Source organism: Pundamilia nyererei, unplaced genomic scaffold (assembly GCF_000239375.1).
Source record: "Pundamilia nyererei isolate P.nyererei 1_Seehausen unplaced genomic scaffold, PunNye1.0 scaffold00027, whole genome shotgun sequence".
NCBI classification, from domain to species: domain Eukaryota; kingdom Metazoa; phylum Chordata; class Actinopteri; order Cichliformes; family Cichlidae; genus Pundamilia; species Pundamilia nyererei.
The window spans coordinates 2,389,254-2,408,530 of NW_005187428.1; the positions used below are offsets into that span (position 1 = coordinate 2,389,254).

The 19,277-nt window shown below is 41.0% G+C and overlaps 3 protein-coding genes and 1 long non-coding RNA gene across 8 annotated transcripts in view; 2 read left to right on the forward strand and 2 right to left on the reverse strand.

Annotated features, from left to right (window-relative positions):
• The window catches only part of golt1bb (golgi transport 1Bb), a 6,223-nt gene extending 5,222 nt beyond the window's left edge, over positions 1–1,001 (forward strand). For 2 of the 3 annotated variants that reach the window (XM_005728119.1, XM_005728117.1), the window contains exon 5: positions 580–1,001. In XM_005728119.1, the coding sequence (XP_005728176.1) occupies positions 580–618 (39 nt within the window). In that variant the 3' untranslated portion in view covers positions 619–1,001. The remainder of the gene's footprint in view (positions 1–579) is intronic. The other variant, XM_005728118.1, reaches the window with a different exon arrangement.
• Positions 1,002–3,541: 2,540 nt separating this feature from the next.
• Positions 3,542–4,701, forward strand: LOC102210109 (uncharacterized). The gene is made up of 4 exons (XR_311601.1): positions 3,542–3,614; positions 4,358–4,429; positions 4,508–4,553; positions 4,641–4,701. It is a non-coding gene; the product is annotated as an uncharacterized LOC102210109 (long non-coding RNA).
• Positions 4,702–6,351: 1,650 nt separating this feature from the next.
• ldhbb (lactate dehydrogenase Bb) lies at positions 6,352–12,212 on the reverse strand. Of its 3 annotated transcripts, XM_005728123.1 has the most exons (9): positions 12,092–12,212; positions 11,925–11,952; positions 10,126–10,262; positions 9,595–9,712; positions 9,196–9,369; positions 8,922–9,095; positions 8,729–8,846; positions 8,074–8,197; positions 6,352–7,004 (listed from the first exon to the last, which is right to left on the reverse strand). In XM_005728123.1, exons 3-9 carry the CDS (start codon positions 10,252–10,254, stop codon positions 6,837–6,839), a joined length of 1,005 nt encoding a protein of 334 aa, XP_005728180.1. In that variant the 5' UTR covers positions 10,255–10,262; positions 11,925–11,952; positions 12,092–12,212; the 3' UTR covers positions 6,352–6,836. The 3 variants fall into 3 exon arrangements, with proteins under 3 accessions (XP_005728180.1, XP_005728179.1, XP_013764985.1); XM_005728122.1 differs by lacking the exon at positions 11,925–11,952; XM_013909531.1 differs by lacking the exons at positions 11,925–11,952; positions 12,092–12,212 and adding an exon at positions 10,711–11,918.
• A 1,305-nt stretch (positions 12,213–13,517) lies between these two features.
• Positions 13,518–19,277, reverse strand: part of tmpob (thymopoietin b) — a 10,068-nt gene continuing 4,308 nt past the window's right edge. The window contains exon 6 of the mRNA XM_005728124.1: positions 13,518–15,977. Coding sequence (XP_005728181.1) covers positions 15,593–15,977 — 385 coding nt within the window. The 3' untranslated portion in view covers positions 13,518–15,592. The remainder of the gene's footprint in view (positions 15,978–19,277) is intronic.

A 19,277-nucleotide genomic window follows, 5' to 3' on the forward strand; every position in this document is an offset into this window, starting at 1 on the left:
TCTTGCATTTGAGAAGCTGGAACCAGGGATTTGTTTTCTTTATTCGTATTTGAATAATGTTAAGTACAAAGAATTGATTATCAAAATATTTGGGGATTAGTTCTCCAAGCTAAACATGAACTTTTTCCATTAGATGATACAAATGGCATTTACGGCAAAAAGCAGCTGAAAGTTCTTAAAGAAGCTGATATTACTTTGTTGATCTATGTGGGCTTTAAAGATTTTTAGAGTGAAATGGCTCCAAAAGCTGGGGAAGGTTTTTTTAGATAAGAGGGCTCTGGTCTTTCTCTCGTGTAGTCTAATAACAGGGTCCCTGTTGTCCTGAGCACGACCTCATGGGATTCCCCGCTCAGTCTCGTGTCTTTGAAGCCTTTTGTAGCTTCTTGGAAACCGTCAGCGTCCAGGATCAGTTAATTCGGCCGTGGTCGCTAATATTTTACAGCTGTTTACCAATATAAAAACCTCACTGCATTATCAACATCATCATCCTTGCATGTTCTGGTTCATACATGTTATTTTAAATCATCCTTCGCATAACAACTCGTAAATAATTCTGCCCTTTTTCATGTTTTATTTCAGCTGGTGGACAAAATTGGTGAGAGCAACACGATGGTATAACAAAGAGGACAGTTTCAGCGTTTCTTACCGTCTCATGGTGACTGTATATTTTGACCATTGCCATTCCAGAGCTGTGAATCCAAACATTACTCTGCACAAAAGACACACGCATCTGTGGATGTCTGACTGACTGTACATTTAATTCTATTAGAGGGAAACTGTTTCTATCTGACTGCTACTGGAAAACATTACCAAGAGATCTTTCTTTTAAGGCTGAAAGCAGTTTCTCTTTTATGTCATTCCACTCTGATATTTATGGACTGATAATCTGGGACCACTGGATTAACTCGGAGGACAGTGACAGCATCTGTGTGCCTGAACAGACACTGAGGGCCTTTTTTTTCCTCCATGAAGACTTAGTGGAATTTTATACTGTAAAAAAAATGTGCGGTTGAGCTAAATGTGGCAGAAATGTAAAAACAGTTTATATTGTCCTGGATGGAGATGTTTAACTGTAACTTTTCTAAGCGCTTGAAATAAAGTGTGCATTTTATAAATTTTGTTTTGTAGCGTAAGTAATTTAGATGTCCCAGATCTTACCTGCGTTTTGGGTAATAACAGTATGATTTGCTAAAAGAAGCCCAGCTCCATCTTCTATTCAGGGACTCTACTAGAAGAGCTTTACATGGTTCACCCATACTGGGCCTTGGTGAAGCTCCTCTAATGCACATGTCCTCTGAAACAAGCTGTTTTACCCTTTAATGCACAGGTGTTCAACTTCAGTCCTCGATGGCCGGTGTCCTGAAACTTTTCCATGTGTCCCTCTGCAGCACACCTGAATAAAATCAGTAGGTCATTAGACTTTATAGAACTTGACTGATGCTGAGGTGGCAATTCATCCATTTGATTCATGTTACAGCAGCTCATGACTAAATTAACATGGTACAATAAAAGTACTTTTATTTTCTTCCAAAAACTTATATTTACTTACATTTATTTAAACTTCAGTATGGTTAGGTGTTGCCACCTGAGCATGTAGTCAAGTCTTGCTAATGACCTACTAATTTTATTCAGGTTGTTGCAGCAGGGACATATTTAGAAGAAGGAAGAAGACGGTTGGAGACTGTATGATCGTGTGTAGTAAACTAATCTCATTGTCTTGGTTGCTTCAGAGGCAGGGACCAAGTCTGCAACCACTTGTAGTCAGTTGCTGAATTCAAAGGTGGCAATACAACAGCATTAAATGGATTCAGTCTGCTATCAGTGTACGATTGAATGTGCTCAAGTTGGCATCCACATGCAATCTGTTTGTGATAATACGGTGGTTATACTCAAAAATATATATGTAAGATTTACTAGCATAAATTTACAAATTTGTTGCCATGTATATAAACAGAAGTCTAAACTATTTAGATTCAGAGTCCAGCTGAAAACTCATTGATTTGAAACAAATTCATCCAAAAACAGTGACGGTGTTGTTACAGGACAGGGATTTAACTATATAAGCAGCTGGAAACCAGTTGAGTCCTGTTACAGAGAGGCGTGTTGCAGATGAGTTGCGCTGATTGGCACAGACTGACTTGTTTAGATTGCAGTGTGTTGGCACTCTGCGTTTTTAATTGGTCGGCATTGTAAATATTCACCAATCTGCGTGAGAGTGATTGCAGTTAGTCCGAGTGGCCCGCAATTGTCTGCAGACAGGTTGCCTCCCAACAGGCGACCTGTGCGGTCACTTTGTGATTCAAAGTGGTCACTCACTGGTTGAGGGCGCTGGACGGTCAACTTCTGATGGAAAGGTTGGTCATCAAACTGGTGTTTACTCTGTTGAGTCTTAAGCCAGCTTTATATGACAACGTCAACCACTGTGAAATGATAATACGTTCCCTTTAAGCATTCACATATCAGAGATTAGATTTATAATTCAAAACGAATTAACTGTTTATACACAGTGTGTACAGGTCATAAACACAGAGATTTATGTATGTGTGAAATTTCTAAAACAGCTGAAACAAAAATAACAAATAAATTCAAGGTCCTCATGTCATCCAATGTCCTTCATGCTTTCAGCTGATCCAGGCTTCTGCTCCTCATGTCGAACCCACATTCTCAAACTTTGATACAAATCCATCATCTTCAAGCAAATGCACTGCATTCATAATAAAAGTGGAAGAAAAACTAATGATGGGTTACTTAAATATTTTTGCTAGAGCCCTTGGTAGAACAAACACATTTAATTTAACTACACTTATATTTGCCTTTGAAATAAACACATTAATTGCCATGTTGTGATAGTAAAGGCCTAAATGTCTCTTAGAAAATGTTTGAGAGATTAAAATGTATTAGTATGTGTATATTTTTAGCTCACCTGGCTGAAGGACCAATGCACTTAAGCCACGGCAAGACTTAAGTTCATCCATAGTTCACATTAATACAGTGCTGGTCTTATTTTAGCAAAGACCACCATTCACTTTAGTTTTATTACATAGCTGCAGTTCAAAACAACAGTTGCCCCAAGGCTTTATATTAAAGAGACAAAGACCCTGCAATATTACCAAGACACTTGAACAATCATATGACTCCGCCCCCTATGAGCAAGTAGTGCTCCTCACAATGATGACCGCAATTTGGGAGAAGACCTACTGAAGTCATGGACAAATCAGTTGTAGCCAATAAAATAGATTTACAGATTACACAGGGCCCTTGAAGGACTAGAATTGTCTTATTCTGGCATCTGCACCTGCCAACTCATCACTGCTCACCGCATCAACTTCATTCATAAAATCTCACCGGAGTTGTCGTCCTGCAGCGACCCTGTGAAAATACTCTGCTGCTCGCAAGACTTAAAAGTTTGAGTGTCTCTCATGCGTCTGCGATTAATGTGCAGCGACATCTTTAACAGCACCGTCAGCTGAAGCAGTAGGTGTGAAGTGATTAAGACACCTGTCAGCGTCATCAGTTGTTTTTTTCTTACAAACGATGTGACTGCACTGACAGGGAAACATTAAACATTTAAACCAGCTGCAACCTGCAGGAGAGCACAACGCTTAAAGTAAAAGGTAAGATATCCCTCTTCTTAGTTATATATATATATAATATTTTAATTTTCTTAAATGTGAAAAAATTAAGTAAATTAAACTTTTACTTTCTAAGTCTACCTTTTACTATTTATGAGCAAAATAAAATTTGTTTATAACACAATGCAGCATAATAAATCATAAAGCTAATAAAGCACAGACAGAAAACATGTAACTATTGTCATTCAGTAGTAGTTAGTATAGTGAGGTGTTAGTACAATACAACAGCTCACAATTGTGTGTACAGGAGAAGTTTACTTGCTAAAAATACACGGGCAATTTCTTAAACCTGCTTACAGAGATTTATTATAGTGTGTTTACATTAGTAACATGTAAGAAAGTCAGAATGCTATAAATTAAAGTAAAATCAAACACTATTAATGAAAATATGCTACAAATACTGTTATTATAAATACATTTTAACTGTATAATGTACACAAACCGCAACTTACTGGTGTCCAACTGTAAATTTACTTGAAGGTAGTGGCTGTAATTTAATTTAAAGTAAATTTACTTTAATAAAAATGACAGAAAATGTAATTTACTGTAAAGTTACTGCAAACATTTTACTGTAAATTACTGGCATCTAGATGCCGATGAGGTGCTTTAAAATTTGTTTACAGTGAGTTTACATCTAAACACAGAGAAATAGATGTGTGCTGGATGACTGTAATTAAACGTATACTTCTCAGAAAAACATTTTTTCCCCTCTTGTTCTGTTGCAGAGTTCAACAATGTCTCTACTAGTCACGCTGCTTTTGCTGTCGCTGGTTTCTCAGTGTTGGACTGCTCCACAGGTTAGTCGGTATTTTTCTTTTGTCATGTTTAACCCTGATCAGCCTGAGCTGGAACAGAATTTTCTTTTCCCTTTTCAGAGGAGAAACTGGACTTCTCAGGCGATCCTATACCTGAAAGGAGCACGTAAGAACGCACTGACGGCAGCAAACAGTCACCCAGATTTTAGACGTCTATCAGATCAAAACAATATTGTGTGCTGATCTTTTACAGAGGGACGCCGCTCATTTTTGGAGCGTGCCAGAAGAGAGGAAGAAAGCACTTTTCACTCAGGTGTGTGAATACATGATGCAGCTCGAGTAGTGTAATCAGATAAACAAGTAAATATTCTGTGTAAGCTGACTAGTATTGTATTTGGCTCTTAGGAGCCTGTATTCATTTGTAATAAATCATCCTTTGGAATAAGTTTGTACTTAATATTGTGGTAACTTTTTGTTTTAGTTTGTTTTTACTCACATTTATTGTATTTGTTAGTTTTTTAATGATTTACTTGATTTTATTCATTTTATTGATCTTGTTTGTTTTACACTAACTTGTAAAGCACTATGGTCGAGCTTGTTGGTTTTAAATGTACTCTAGAAATAAGGCTGATATTGTGATTTTGAACTGGTTACATTTTCTGAAACATTTACTAATGTTCCAGAAATCAGTCATTAATGAGAGCTTCTTCTTCTTCTTCTTTTTAATCCTAGGCAGTTTTAAGAGTTTGTTAAATTTTTTAGTTTGCAGGTATTTTATTTCCATCAGAGTAAAAACTCCATGAATACCGTAAATTATTTTGCTATCATGTTTGAAGTGATGGCTTATTACCAGAGTTAGAAATCATAATAAATATTACATTTTGTTATGTTTACTTATTAATTTTGTGTTCCTTGTTTTAACCATTTAAAGCCCGAACAATGAAATAATTACCAGAAAATTCATTTTTTTTTAAAAACAGAGTGTATTGTGGAATTTATTTAATTTTAGACAATCCCCACTGATGATGTAGAAGTCTCAAAAACTGTATGTGTCAAATATGATACACGAGGCGTTAAGAGGGTGAAGTGCCACATATGTGATTTCATCAGCCTGGTCCTGGGTGTTTATTTCCGAGGGTTTCATACGGAAGAAAAAAAAGAGGAAATCTTAGTCTCCTCTTCACACAGCTATATTTGTATTTTCTTTCTCCCTTGGACGTGTTGGTTGCACAGTTTTGTTTCTTTTCCAAATACTGCCATTTCTGCTGATTCTCTGCAGGGACTCACAAGCAGAACAGCGATGGCCGAGGCTCTTCTTTGCTTTTATCCATTTTACTGGAACTCCTACAGCGAGCTGTAGAAGAAGGTGAAACCTTGGGATTCATCACCACCAACACCCTGACTTACCAGATCCTCCTGAACTGCTTTAAGATTATTTATGGCTCTTTTTTTTAATCCTCAGATGCAGGCAATCCAGATAATCACCTGGACTATCAGGAGGTGAATAGAACCCACTTGTGAACATTCATCAGAGCCCAGTTCTATGGTTTTCTGTTTCTTATGTTGCTTGTTACATTTTATTGTTATTGTTGATGTTTGTCTGCGTGTCGCAAATTTGACTTAACTTATAATAAAATGCGCAAAATAAATGAAAATGTCCGTCTGCAAGATGTTAGAGTCTGATTTATGCGTGAGTTTCTCTTCATTTGACTGTCATCATGTGCAGTTTGGTGGTGTGACGCATGGATGGATTTCCATTTACACTCATCCTTGTCAACTTATTAAAACAATTACGCCAGTCACTCATTCACACCATGAAGTGATTAACACCAGGATGACAAACTATCAGTCACTCATCATCACGCCGTCTTCACAGCGGTCACTGAGAGAGCCGTGTCGGAGGTAGACGATCGGGATCAGACAGAGTTCATCGACTAATACATTCCAGTAAAATCACCATGAGCTTCCAGCAGGGTTTTAGGATTTATTTTATTGAACCATGTTGTTAAATCATAGGCCACATGTAACACTCTGCTCTTCACTTTCAGCAAAAGAGAAAGCCCATATTCACAGATTTCTATCACGCTACATAAATAGCCAACACTGAAGAACTGAAACACTGCACTTATTGCTTTAGTCCCTGCTTCTTTTATTAGTTGCCAAAGCAACATGACACGTGGTCCCACAGTGCAACACAGCAAAGGACAAATGAGTCAGAGCATCTCACTCATTATTGGGGTCACCTTTTGGTCTCCAGCGAGCAGAAGTGCACAAACTGACCCCTACGGCTAAATCTGGCTGGATGAAACCCCTCCAAAAATCTGGGAATCTACATAGTGCAGTAGGCTGAAGGTGCAGAGGGGCAAAGCTTTCTGGTGTGACCGTGGAGTGATGCTGAAGGTCATGAGTAGTCAGGAAGGTGTAGCTATTAGCTCCCCCTGCGGGCAGGTTAGACATCCTGCAAGTCCTTCTGGATGTCCCAGAGTGTGTTAGCGCTGCCCTGCAGCTGGGCCACCTCTTCATCTGTCAGGGTCATGTTGATCACACTAGCCACACCCCCGCTGTTCAGCACGCAGGGCAGACTGAGATAGACCTCGTCACTGATCCCATACATGCCCTGTTAATGACAAAGCACAATGTCTTTATGTGGAAGGGCTTAGCGTCATAACAAAGACTTGCTATAGAGGTCTAAAGAGGTGCAGTATAGGTAAAGCAATTGTTTTTTAAATATTAAAATATGACATTACTGTGTATAGAACAGGGGTGTCGAACTCCAGGCCTCGAGGGCTGGTGTCCTGCAGGTTTTAGATATCACCCTGGGTCAACACACCTGAATCACATGATTAGTTCATTACCAGGTCTCTGGAGAACTTCAAGACATGTTGAGTAGGTCATTTGGCATTTAAATCAGCTGTGTTGGCTCAAGGACCCATCTAAAACCTGCAGGACACCAGCCCTCGAGGCCTGCAGTTCGACACCGCTGATCTAGTGCATCTACACATCATGAAATATAGTACATATGTACTCGCACAAGCTCAAAGGGGGTGGAGTTGAAATCTGAACACCCAACTGTTGATCTCAGGGTCGTGGGCTCAAGCTCCTTGAGCCACAACCCTGAGATCAACAGTCTTATGCTCTAGCGCAGGGGTGGGGAACTCCGGGCCTCAAGGACCGGTGTCCTGCATGTTTTAGATGTGTCCGTGATCCAACACAGCTGATTTAAATGGTTAAATTACCTCCTCAACATGTCTGGTAATGAGGCCTAGTAATGAACTTATCATTTGATTCATGTGTGTTGACCCAGGGTGATATCTAAAACCTGCAGGACACAGGCCCTTGAGGCCTGGAGTTCCCCACCCTTGCTCTGGTGACTGAGGTTGCCGGGCTTCAACTCTAGAGAACGTGTCGACTGAACCTGCAAATGTTCTGCGTTTTTCCTTGAAACTTGCCTTTTGGAATATATAATGATTATCCAAACAGATGATTACATCTGATGATTCTTTTTTGGCTTAGTGTTTCACTCTTACTATCAGAAAAGTGGCTTGGAAAAAAAAGATCTTTATTTAACACAACTGGTAATTACACTCACACTTTATACATTTTGGATTCAAAATTCTAGTTAAAGTTATATTTTAAAGAATACTGGGAAATTCTTTAACGAGTACATGAACATGAGCGTCTGTTACCTCCACCATGGTGGAGACGGGATGAATCCTGTTCATGTTCCTTATGAGACTCTCTGTCAGGTCGGCTACGCTGAGACCGATGGCCCAGTTGGTGTAGCCTTTCAGTTTGATCACCTCATAGGCACTAAGAGATGTAAAACAAACAAACAAACAAACAAACAAAAACATGTCTAAAGTGTCTAAAATCATGAAAATTCACCGAGATTGATTAAGACAGCGACAGGTAACAGCTAAGGTAGCGATAGGTGATACGTCTGTGTCGTGTCTAAACGGTCAGCCATTGTATTGTGACGTGGTGTTGACTCGGTAAAGATGAGATCTACACTCATCTACACAATATTTTAAACTAGCTGATGTTGATCCAGCATGAAAGAAAGAGAGACTTTTAGCCTGAAGAATTTCAGAATTGAAGAGAAAGTTTGCAGATGAGCTTCCATGTTGGCCTTAGTTTGAAATCTGACCCATGTCAGGGTTTCCGACCAATAAGGTGCAGCTCTTTGCTGACAGTGCACATGTCCAGCATTGACTGTGACTGTGTTATCAACTTGCCCATCAGTGAACAGAGATATCGGCTCACCACTAGCAGGTGAGCTTAAAAAGATCATACTTTAAAATATTGTATCCATAAACTAGATTTAAGCGACCTCCAGCCTACCTGTCCACCACCTTCTTGTGAGTCTCTTTCCAGTTCTCGTCGTCGCTGTCAGTGCCGATATCAGGGTTTAACGTCTGCAGGCTGACTCCAGCCACGTTTGTTCCACTCCACACAGGCACTGTAACACATCTGGAAACCATCAACCTTCATGCACGTACACACCATACACAGTTATTGCCTACAGCATCCTCACCACTAGTGTCTCCATGCTCTCCCAGGATCCATCCGTTGAAGCTGCTCGGGTGGATTCCCAGTTTGTCAGCCATCAGGAAACGGAAGCGTGCCGAGTCCAAGTTGGTGCCGCTGCCGATGACACGGTGCTTTGGAAGCCCGCTCAGTTTCCAGGTCACATAAGTCAGTATATCGACTGTCAGAGAGAGGGAGAGATTTATAGTGTTAAAAGGTGAATACTGCAAGATTTCATGTCTGAGGACGTAAATAAAGAAGAGCTGTGTGGTTGGCTGAACCTGGATTGGAAACAACAATGATGACGCAGTCAGGGCTGTATCTGACAATCTGGGGGACGATGTGCTTAAAGATGTTGACGTTTCTCTGAACGAGGTTCAGCCTGCTCTCCCCCTCCTGCTGACGGACTCCGGCGGTCACCACGACGATGCGGGAGTTAGCTGTAACCGAATAGTCTGAAATACAAATTTTAAAAAACAGATCAGTTTGGGTTCACATTCTCCTTCAAACCTTTGCAAAGGTGGGAAATTAAATTTAAACAGCTCCATAGTGAGCTGCACCCTGTAAATACTTTTTAAAGAGTTTTAATTAAAACTAAGGCTGCTTTATGAGATTGAGCTCCTGTGTGTTTGCATGTGTGTGTGTATGTGTATGTGTGTTTGTCTGCGATATGAACTCGCCTTTATCTGCAACTATTTTGGGGGTTTTGAGGAAGAGGCTGCCATGCTGCAGGTCCATCATCTCTCCTTTCAGCTTATCCTCCACCACATCCACCAGCGCCAGCTCATCAGCCAGCTCCTGCACATATCAGACAAGCTCAAACCGATCCATAGTACAGTTTGCTTGTTGCCATTAGAACTAGTTGAAAAAAGAACATAATAGAGAGCTTCAAGTGAGTCTGTTTTAAGCCTAATGGCTTAAATAATTGTTTTATGATGTATGATTCAGTCCAACGGTGAAACGGGTTATCTAATTTAAGTGAATGAAAATAAAACCTGAACAGCTTTAGGAGAACTCCACTGTAATTCTTCCTTTTTGATTACAAATACATGTTTCCTTGTTAACAAGTGCAGTAAAGGGATAACGGTCAGATCAGACACCAAGAGATCAGTAATCTCGTGGCAATCTTGGAAGAGCCTGAGTATGATCCCATCTCGTGACCCCAGCAGGCAGCGTGGTAATCTGAGAGGCAGAACCAGTGAGACTCTTACCCTGAGTAGGATGCTGAGAGCGCAGGCCATGCCAACCTGGCCCACACCCACCACTGTAACTTTATTCCTCGGAGGCTCAGGTGGACCACTGAACAGCGGTGTGATCAGTTTCTGCAGGACTGAAGCCATTTTCAGTGCTGAGAAGTGTAAATGAAAGAAGAAAGGGATGAGCGTTTAGGGTCAGGTGAAGCAGCAAAGCATTTTACACAGACACGACAGTAGCCAATGGTCCTGCGTGCAGCCTCGCATGCACACAACTCATAAATAAGTCAGAGTGCAGAAGGATTTCTAACGCAAGCCTGACATACAGTGGCATAGAAGAAAACCACTTCTCAGACACTTCGATCATTTACAGCAGTTTTCTCTTTTTTGAAATGGAACTGAAGGCAAAGGAAGGAGGGCAGGAAAAAGAAAAGGCTTCAAGGACAACTAGAGAGTGCATTATTTCCCTTTCTAGCAGGTATGAAGAAGGCGATCTGCTCTCAGACAGAAACGTATTAGGTCCTGTCTCACGCGTTCTCTATTTGCAGAGAGTTCACCTTGAAATGACATATGGCCAGACACAAAAACACCAGCAATACTTGCATTGTCCGATGAAGCTCCGAGCTGCAAGGTATAAATACCACCATGTAATCAGCATGGCCACCTGGATGGATGACTAAGTCGTGTTCCTACAGAGCTCTGTCCCCCCTCCTGCATCCACAACACCTCCCTGAGTCACAGTTTTTGCAATGCAGTCGGTCCAGGCAAGTATCCGCTCAGCTGCAGCAGTCCCACAGAGCTCATGTGACTCAGGGTTAGATGGAGGAGCTGTCAGCTGCACAGAGCTCCGCTCCGCTCCTCGCCTCCCTCCCTCCTTCCCAAACGAGGAGGACGTAGCAGTATAATCGGATGCCAAACTTGATTGACTGACTGCAGACTGTTAAAGGAGTTACTGTAATCCCTTAACGCTGCTTCCATCTGCTACACATCACCTCTAATGGGAGGTCTCAAAAGAACAGCTGATTTCTATTTAAAAGGCTTGATAATTTATTCTAAATGAATGAAGGGACCTGCTTTATGTCTCTCTAAGCACAGTTTAAAACACTGGCCTGTAATGAATCTGAAATGATGCTGTTGTTAAACAACCATCAGATACGTTTAGAAATAATTAGATTAAAACCATGCACTGCAAATTGCAAATAATGTAAAGCAAGGGGCACTTATGCTTGAAGAGACAGACATTAACATCCCTGTGCGTCTCTAATAGCAGGCATGAATGCTGAATATGCTGCTATTGAAAGTGCAATGCTGAAACGATCCATTCATTATCCAAGACCGAAGCTGGATTACCAGCTGACAGCACCATGCACTCCAGTCATGTAAATGTGAGCGGTTAATGAGATGGCTTAGCATCCAAGGTCATTGGGGAGGGAAGGAGAGAGGGAGGGTGACGGCAGTTTTCATAACTCTCAGTCAACTGCAGTAGAAGCATGGTTGGTACTCCAACACAGTGAGGTAGTCGGCTGCGACGTCTGAAAAAAGTTACATCTGCTTTGAACTTGAACCTAAACAGCCACTGCGGGGGAGGATGAGATATAATGAATACATGATGACAAAACAACAGGAAAGCCTAAAGCCCCAAACTCAGCTATAAAATTAATGTAATGCAGAATTTTAACTTCTAGCTAATTGCCCTGCTTATACATAAACTTTTCATTTGTGGTTGTGAAAACAAATCCCTTAAAAAAAAAAAAACTCTGACTGCCACTGTAAACACAAGCAGACCCTACGTATATGTAAACTTAAATGTGACTCACAGTTCTGCACACACTGAAATGGACCACCCTAAAGTGAGAATGAAGAGAGGACTGATGCAAGCAAAACAAAGCCAAAGGCATTCAGGAGTCACAAACTGCTACACATATTTCAACAACAGAAAGATAAAATTATACTATCTACACAACACGGAAATACCGCAGTTCACCTGTTTTGTTGAGCGTCCAGGTATAACTCCTTGGGCTACAGTGAGACTCTCCTCTGTTGTGCTGTACGGTGTGGCTACTCTTCTTCCTGTTGTGCTGTCAGCCTGCAGTCTGCCGGATTTAATGGGCTAAGCCTCTCCGTCCCCTGCAAAGACTCAATTTGGCACTCCATCGGCCACCACAGTCAGCTGGTACATCATTCACTGACACTTCATGCGAAATAACAAAACATGACTACGTATTCCAAAAACATAAACCAAAAATAGAGCTGTTATTGTTGCGGACATTATTGTCACATTTACTTTACATATTCAGTCGGTGAATGAATGCCACATGCCGGTGACTCCAGCAGATTTGGTCTTGTGGCGTTTGTCCTTCTAGCCGGTCTTGGGTTGGAATTAGCAAAGTTAATAATTAACAAAAAGCCCTGCGTTTTAGTGTCAGTACAACACTCACGCACTCTGATGGGCCTGCCTTTTACCTCACTATGTAAATATACTTAATATAAATTAGGTAATTTTGCCTTTATTTCCTGACTTTCAATTATCTTTTTAAAAAAACACAAAAAAACAAACAAACTTATTTCAGCTTGTATTTTTCTTTAAACTGTTCCAAGAAATAGATGTGTGATTCAGCTGCAGGTGTGGACTGACCGAGCATTTGGACGCTGAGTCCTTTTTTACACGCTGCTGGATCTGAGTGTCATGAGGACACTTTGTCAAACACAAGCACACACACCAGTAAACCAGCAGGGGGATACAGTCTCATGCAGAAAAGATTCATAAAACACTGTGTGCAGTTCATGAGGGAAGGCATGAAATGCAGCAAAGTGCAAATGCATTCTTTCATCACCTTTAAAAAGCCACCAGTGCACGTGCTGTCCTGGAGGCAGCAGTCCAAGCAGAGGTTCCCTGGACCTCCCTCTCTCCAGCCACTTCCTACATATCTTCTGGGGGAATATTGGGAGGTACCTAAACCAGCTGAGACGCATAATCTCTCCAGCTTGTCTTGGGTCTTCACCCAGTACCACGTGCATGAAACACCTTACCTATGAGGCTTTCTGTAGGCATCTTAGTGAGGCCCCTGAACTCAACTCCATGACCTACTACTCTATTGTCATGGAGGCGTCTGTGTGACTGAGTGATCTTGTCCTGGACAATTTGCTGCTTGTAGCGTCTCTCAAGGCAAATTGGTCCTGGGTGAGGGGCCTGACTAAGACCTTGACTTATAGACCAATGGTGCAGGTTACCTTACCCTGGGTAGGGTTACTGGGGCCATCCTGGAGCCTGGTCTGGAAGAGGCCCGCTGTCAAACAAATTAAAGCTAGCTTCTGAGAGCAATGTAATACCGCAGAGTGAACACCATTTTTACTTCAGAGATTGTAATTGTCTCCATGAGTTTACAGTGATGACAACAGAAGCTACCATATCTGATTTCTTATTTAATATCACAACAAATGTTCAATAAATGAAAAGCTATGGCGTTCAAAAGAGAAAAACAAAACATGCATAAAACACTTATTGGTCTCAAAGGATTCACAGACAGAAGAAAAAAATAATCTAGCAACAACCAAGTTTATTTTATGATACACTGCCTACATTATCATAAATAAACAGATTCAGAATCCTTACCCACATAACCCCTGTCGTTTCTGTCCGTTGTGGGAGAGCTGCCTGATGATCAAATCACTTGAGTTAACTCAGCAAGGTTCAGATTAAGATACAGTATTACTTGCATGTATTGCTTTACAATATGCTATAAAAAGTTGAACACGCCACTTTAGAAAAATATCAAAATAGAAACAATCCCCGCCACCGAGAAATCTTCCAACATCCCCTCGAGTAAATGCATCCTTGCTTGTTACTCCAAGCGGATAAACGACCCCATTCGGAGAAACCTGGAGCGTCTTTACAATTTTGCCCAGGCGGAACTTGTGACAAAAATAAAATGAGGCTAACTGTTTGGAAAAAAAAAAAAAGAGGAGAGGAAAAATTAAAAATAAAAAAATAAAAGGATTTACTTTCCTCCTCTTGGAAACACCTGCAGCCTGTGAGGTGGGCTATGTGGGTGCACGCTAAACAGCCAGCCCTGCATAAAGGACCGAAGGATCAGAAATCTTATAAAAACAGGACAAAAGAAAAAGCACAACAGAGCACTACAACTCAACGCGTAGAAACTCACATGAACTGGACTGGCAGGGATGGATGAAACCAGTAACCTGTGATCGCTGAATTCTTTATTTTCCTCATAATTTTCTGTTTGCAAGTCTTAAACGAAAATGTCGATGCAAGAGGCAGAAAGCAGAGTAAACTTTATAACCTCAACCTGCCAAGTGTAAAAATCGCTACAATACACAAAGCTGAGAATTAAAATTTAAGCCATGATCACAAATCCCGTTATGAGAGATCTTAGCAGTGATCAGCTATTAAAAAAAGATAAAAAAAAAAAAAAGAGCTTCTAATTCATGCTTGAACGTGGGCCGATTTTCCTCATGCAGTGATGTGACCTGATTACACCACGCCTCCTCCCAACACAGACCACATGAAAAACGTTTGAGCTGAATCAACCTGAGCACCATAGAAATAAATCAAACATTCTACTTAACACTATAGCTGGAGAGAAAATGTTGAAATTGATACCAATGACGCACTGATTGTGAAAATTTGGCCTGACAGCGATGCTTACAGTGACAGTACGGCCTAAAGCTAATGCTGGCTTTTATTTATCTTGTTTTTATATTCCTCTTTTGTGGCAGGGAAACACATAAATCATCATCATATTAACTAAATATCATTTTATCAAACCATCTGTGAACATTTAGCACAAAACAGATGACACACAACAAATAACCCCCTCCCCCAATGCCAATGAAATGTCATCATATTTGCCAATAAGCTGATCAGTTAACAAGGCCAGTAACAACCAACACCATTCGATACATGAGTGCGTCCCTATTTGATAAAGAAACACGGGTGTAGACATTCTGGTGTTAGTATAAGCGCTGCTCTGTGCTTGGGGATAAAAAGAAAAAAGAAAATTATATATATGTAGATGTACGGGAGGGCACTAAGTGCTAATAGTGTCCAGGCACTTCACCGTCAGAAAACACCTGGCACACGGCGTCGGAAAAAAACTACAGTATGACCTTTAAAAACTACAACCATGCACGGATAAAAATGGCCTCTCCGTTCTGCACTCATTTCTACATATGAGGGTTATAATACACACAAAGACACAAACAATTCACAGATTAAAATCAACATTAAAATTAGTCTCTTCTGACTGCCACAAACAGTGTTATCCAGAAGCTACTGTTTGAATATACCTCCCTCTTGTGGCAGGAGGAAATTCCGAGTCCAGAGAGGACAATTTTTAATCGTTCCAATTAAATCTGTCCACACATGGAGGAAAAGAGGTGAGCAAGGTTTACTGCTTGAGTTGTGGTGTGCTGTGGTGGGCGGCAGGGAGGTGCTGTGGATATGGCGAGGGGCTGCTGATGGTCTTTACTTGGGGATGCCCTCTGTGACACCGCTGCCGCTGATGCCCAGGTAGGTGGCGACTTTGTCCACGGCGCTTTGGACCGGGACGACGACGCTGTCAGAGAGGCCTTTGAGGGTATTGATCTGATCGGCGTCCAGGTTCTGGTAGACAAAGAACAGAGAAGCGCACACCACCACAAGGAGCAGGAGCTTGAGCAGCAGGGGCAGGAAGCTTCGTCGAACCGGTGCTGCGTTTGGGGAGACCGTGAAGCTCGGCCGGGACAGAGACTCAGAATACAAGTTGTATTCGGTGTGGACATCGGTCTTCACGCGGGACTCATCCAGCCAGTACTCACTTGGTTTTAAAGGCCGACCAGCTGCCCCTCTGATTGGACGCCTGCAGGTCGCACTGATAAAAAAAAAAAACCCCCAAAAAACCCAAAACAAAAACAGGAAAAATTTGATTAGACTGAAATTAAATAAATACATCTGTGCACTCAACAGTTTTCCCCACAGCTCACGCTCACATATTACGATCTTTTCTGAGCAGATCAAAAGGATTTAGACCCAAATTTAAAGATTTTAAATATTTAACCTTGCCATTTAAAGAACTTCTTTTCTTTGCACAAAATAAAGCAACATTATCTTTTTGTGCTGTAATGTGAATTAATCTAGTTCCAAAAAAAACAAAAACCCCCCCCAAAAACTCTAGAGCAGGGGCATCTCAAACTCGCAGCCCACGTCACCCCTACTTGCATAATGCAATTTGGCCCTTGAAGTTATTTTTCGTTAGGGAGGATTTGTTTTTTTTTTTATTGAGTGCAATGTTAAAATAAGTTCTTTAAAAAGCAAAAAACAAATATTCAATATGAAGGCCATATGAGCAGAGAGTACAAACATGTTGAGGGATTGGCTGTGTTAGTTCAGTGAGAGAGTATTTGTAAAGAAAACATTTTTTCACTAGCAATCAAAAACTAATGTGTACAGTTATGTCTGCATTTTATTTTTGCTAAATACAAACAAAACTGTAGCTGAAGCGCTGCCACATATCTGGCCAGAAGGAGAATACCAATTTGTTTATTTAGTAGTTCAATAAAAGGCTGCTCTAGAGCATGATCTGAGGTGAATACTTCAAGTGTGAGCTAAAAGTCTTCCTGTAGCCAGGCATGCTTTTTGTATTCTGGGAATGCGGCAGAGCACACATATTTTTCCAGATAAATATAAATGGAGTTTCAAGTTCTCCACCAGTCGAGAACACAGCAACCTGTTCCTGCGTTTCCTGTATCTGGCCAAAAAGCCTTCTCATGTGGTTTGTAGTGACATATTTTGGTTTGCTTGTTTTTTTCCCCTGTGTCAAGAAACCAAACTTCGTTGATTCAGAATAGAGTAAATGATACAGGAGGAGTATGTGTGAAAACATCCTGAGATTTGTAACATGCTAGCTTCAGACTGAAATCCGAGTGTTCAGCTGGAGGCAACTTTTCAGATTCTCCGCCAAAGCAAACATGTAATTTGGCTAAAAAGGCCTCTTAAAAAAAAAAAAAGTCAGGGAGTACTTGTCTGCTTTTCACAAGGCTGCTAAATGCCTCCAACAGCACTCTTTAGCCCTTTTAATCTGAGATGCTGATAATGTAGTGAAAACAGCAAGGGGTCCTGAATGGTGTACGGCAGCTTTAAGTTTACTCTGTTGTGCTCAATCACAAAACACTTAAAGTGAAAGAGGTCTGTTCAAATACATCCTTAGCCAGCTTCCTTGATCTATTGCAGTGAGGAGGGCTGGACTGCAGTAAATTTAAAAATTGGAGATAAGCTGGTGCACCCTGTGTTACTGGTTTAAAAAAAACAAAAACAAAAACAAAACAACAACAATCCTACTACTGCTTCCTTCTTCTTTAGACCCTAACTGGCTGAGTCAGATTGCTGAGTCTCTTAACAGATTTCTTCCTGGTTCCCCCCCCCACTGTCACATTTGGTTGCTCAAATAGACACTGGCTGGGTTTTGAGAGGAACTGATTGAAGTTTTCTTCAATGGGAATTTTTATGAGTCTTTGTGACCAATATTGTCAGCACACAAAACAAAAATTCAGTATTTTCTTCAGTTGATTTTTTGTGTGTTCAGAAAAAAAAACTTGTATAAGTTTTGGTATTTTATTAAAAGTGCTCCAAGTAGATGGAAAGAACTGCAAGTGAATTACAGCATTTCCCAGCCATTTTTAATGTCTTTGTTAGAGATGGACGGATCCGATATTACGTATCAGTCCGATACTGACCTAAATTACTGGATCGATATCGGAGAGAAATATCAGTAAATATCAAAAAGCACTTGCAACATGGCATAACTCGGCTCATAACCGTAGCACGTCGGAGCAGTATGTGTCACGTGATAGAGCGGCTGTGGGTGCGGGACCTGTCTGCGGTCAGGCTGAGCATTTGGAGCCTCGCTACCAAACCGGCATTTCATCTCTGAGAAAGTGATCCCAGAGAGAAGTAAAGCAAGTGTGTAAGTTCATCTCTGAATGTTTGTAAAGCATTCCAGCATTAAGCTTAACAACAGATATATGGAGCGACTGCCTCTCTCCCTCCCTCTCCTGCTGCTACTTGATCAGCTGATCGGCTTTTCTGTCGCGACTGTCTCTCTTGTTTGTTTATCACCCACTTCGCGCCAGAAAGAGGAAACCAGCGGCTGAACAACAGCAGCACGTTTAAGCTTGATAAGCTGTTGTTAGAATTTATTTAATATTACTTTCTACACCAGGATCCTTTTCTGCGCAGCTGACGGCTGGTAACTGTGCAGGGGCGGATCTAGCAAAGTTTAGCCAGGGGGGCCGATAGGGCATTAACAGGGAAAAGGGTGCACAAAGACATACTTTTCTTTCTTATTCTCATTTAAAATGTCTAGCTGTTACGATCCAATGTTGTCAGTGTTTTGTGTTGGGCGTGACTGTTATGTGTTTCCTGTTTTACTTTGAAGGTCTGTCTTATCTCAGTGTGTTCAGTTTACGCTTCCTTGTCTCGTCAGTTCTGATTTGCCCCAGCTGTGTTTCCCTCCTGTTGTCCATTCCCTGATTGCTCCCTCTATGTATTTAAGCCCTGTGTTTCAGTTTGTCATGGGTCGTGATCATTGTGATGTTGGTATTGTAGTTTTGTAAATAGCTGTAAATAGATTTGTAAAGTAGCAATTGAGTATTTTTTCCACCTTGTATATATTGTTCACTGCAGCAGCCTAGTAGGCGTGAGAAGCCATTTTTGTTGATTAAGTTTTCTCCTGTTTTTCATGTAGCGAGTTAGGTAAGGGAATTGTCTTTTGTTTGGTTTTCAGTTTGGGTAGGAAAGCATAGGGACCATTAGGGAGTTTTGTTTGTTATTTTTGGCACTGCTCACTGCTGAAGCAAATAAATGGCTGCTTAGCATTTTAAAAGAGATTGTTGTTTGTGTTCTTGCTTGGGTGGAGTGTGAGTGGGCCAATGTTTTGTTGCGTTCAAGACAGGCCTAGACATCGAACGTAACATAAAGAACACGCCAGCGAAGACAGACGAAGGCTGAAGCGGTCATTCTTGTTTGGGTGGTGTGTGAGTGGGCCAACTTCTTGTTGCGTTCAATACTTGCCTAGACTAAGAACGTAACACTTTTAATAAATAATTATCTGAATCTTACACCCAAAGGTTTAATCTGATGTAAAATGTATAGAAGTCCATTACTGTATATAGTA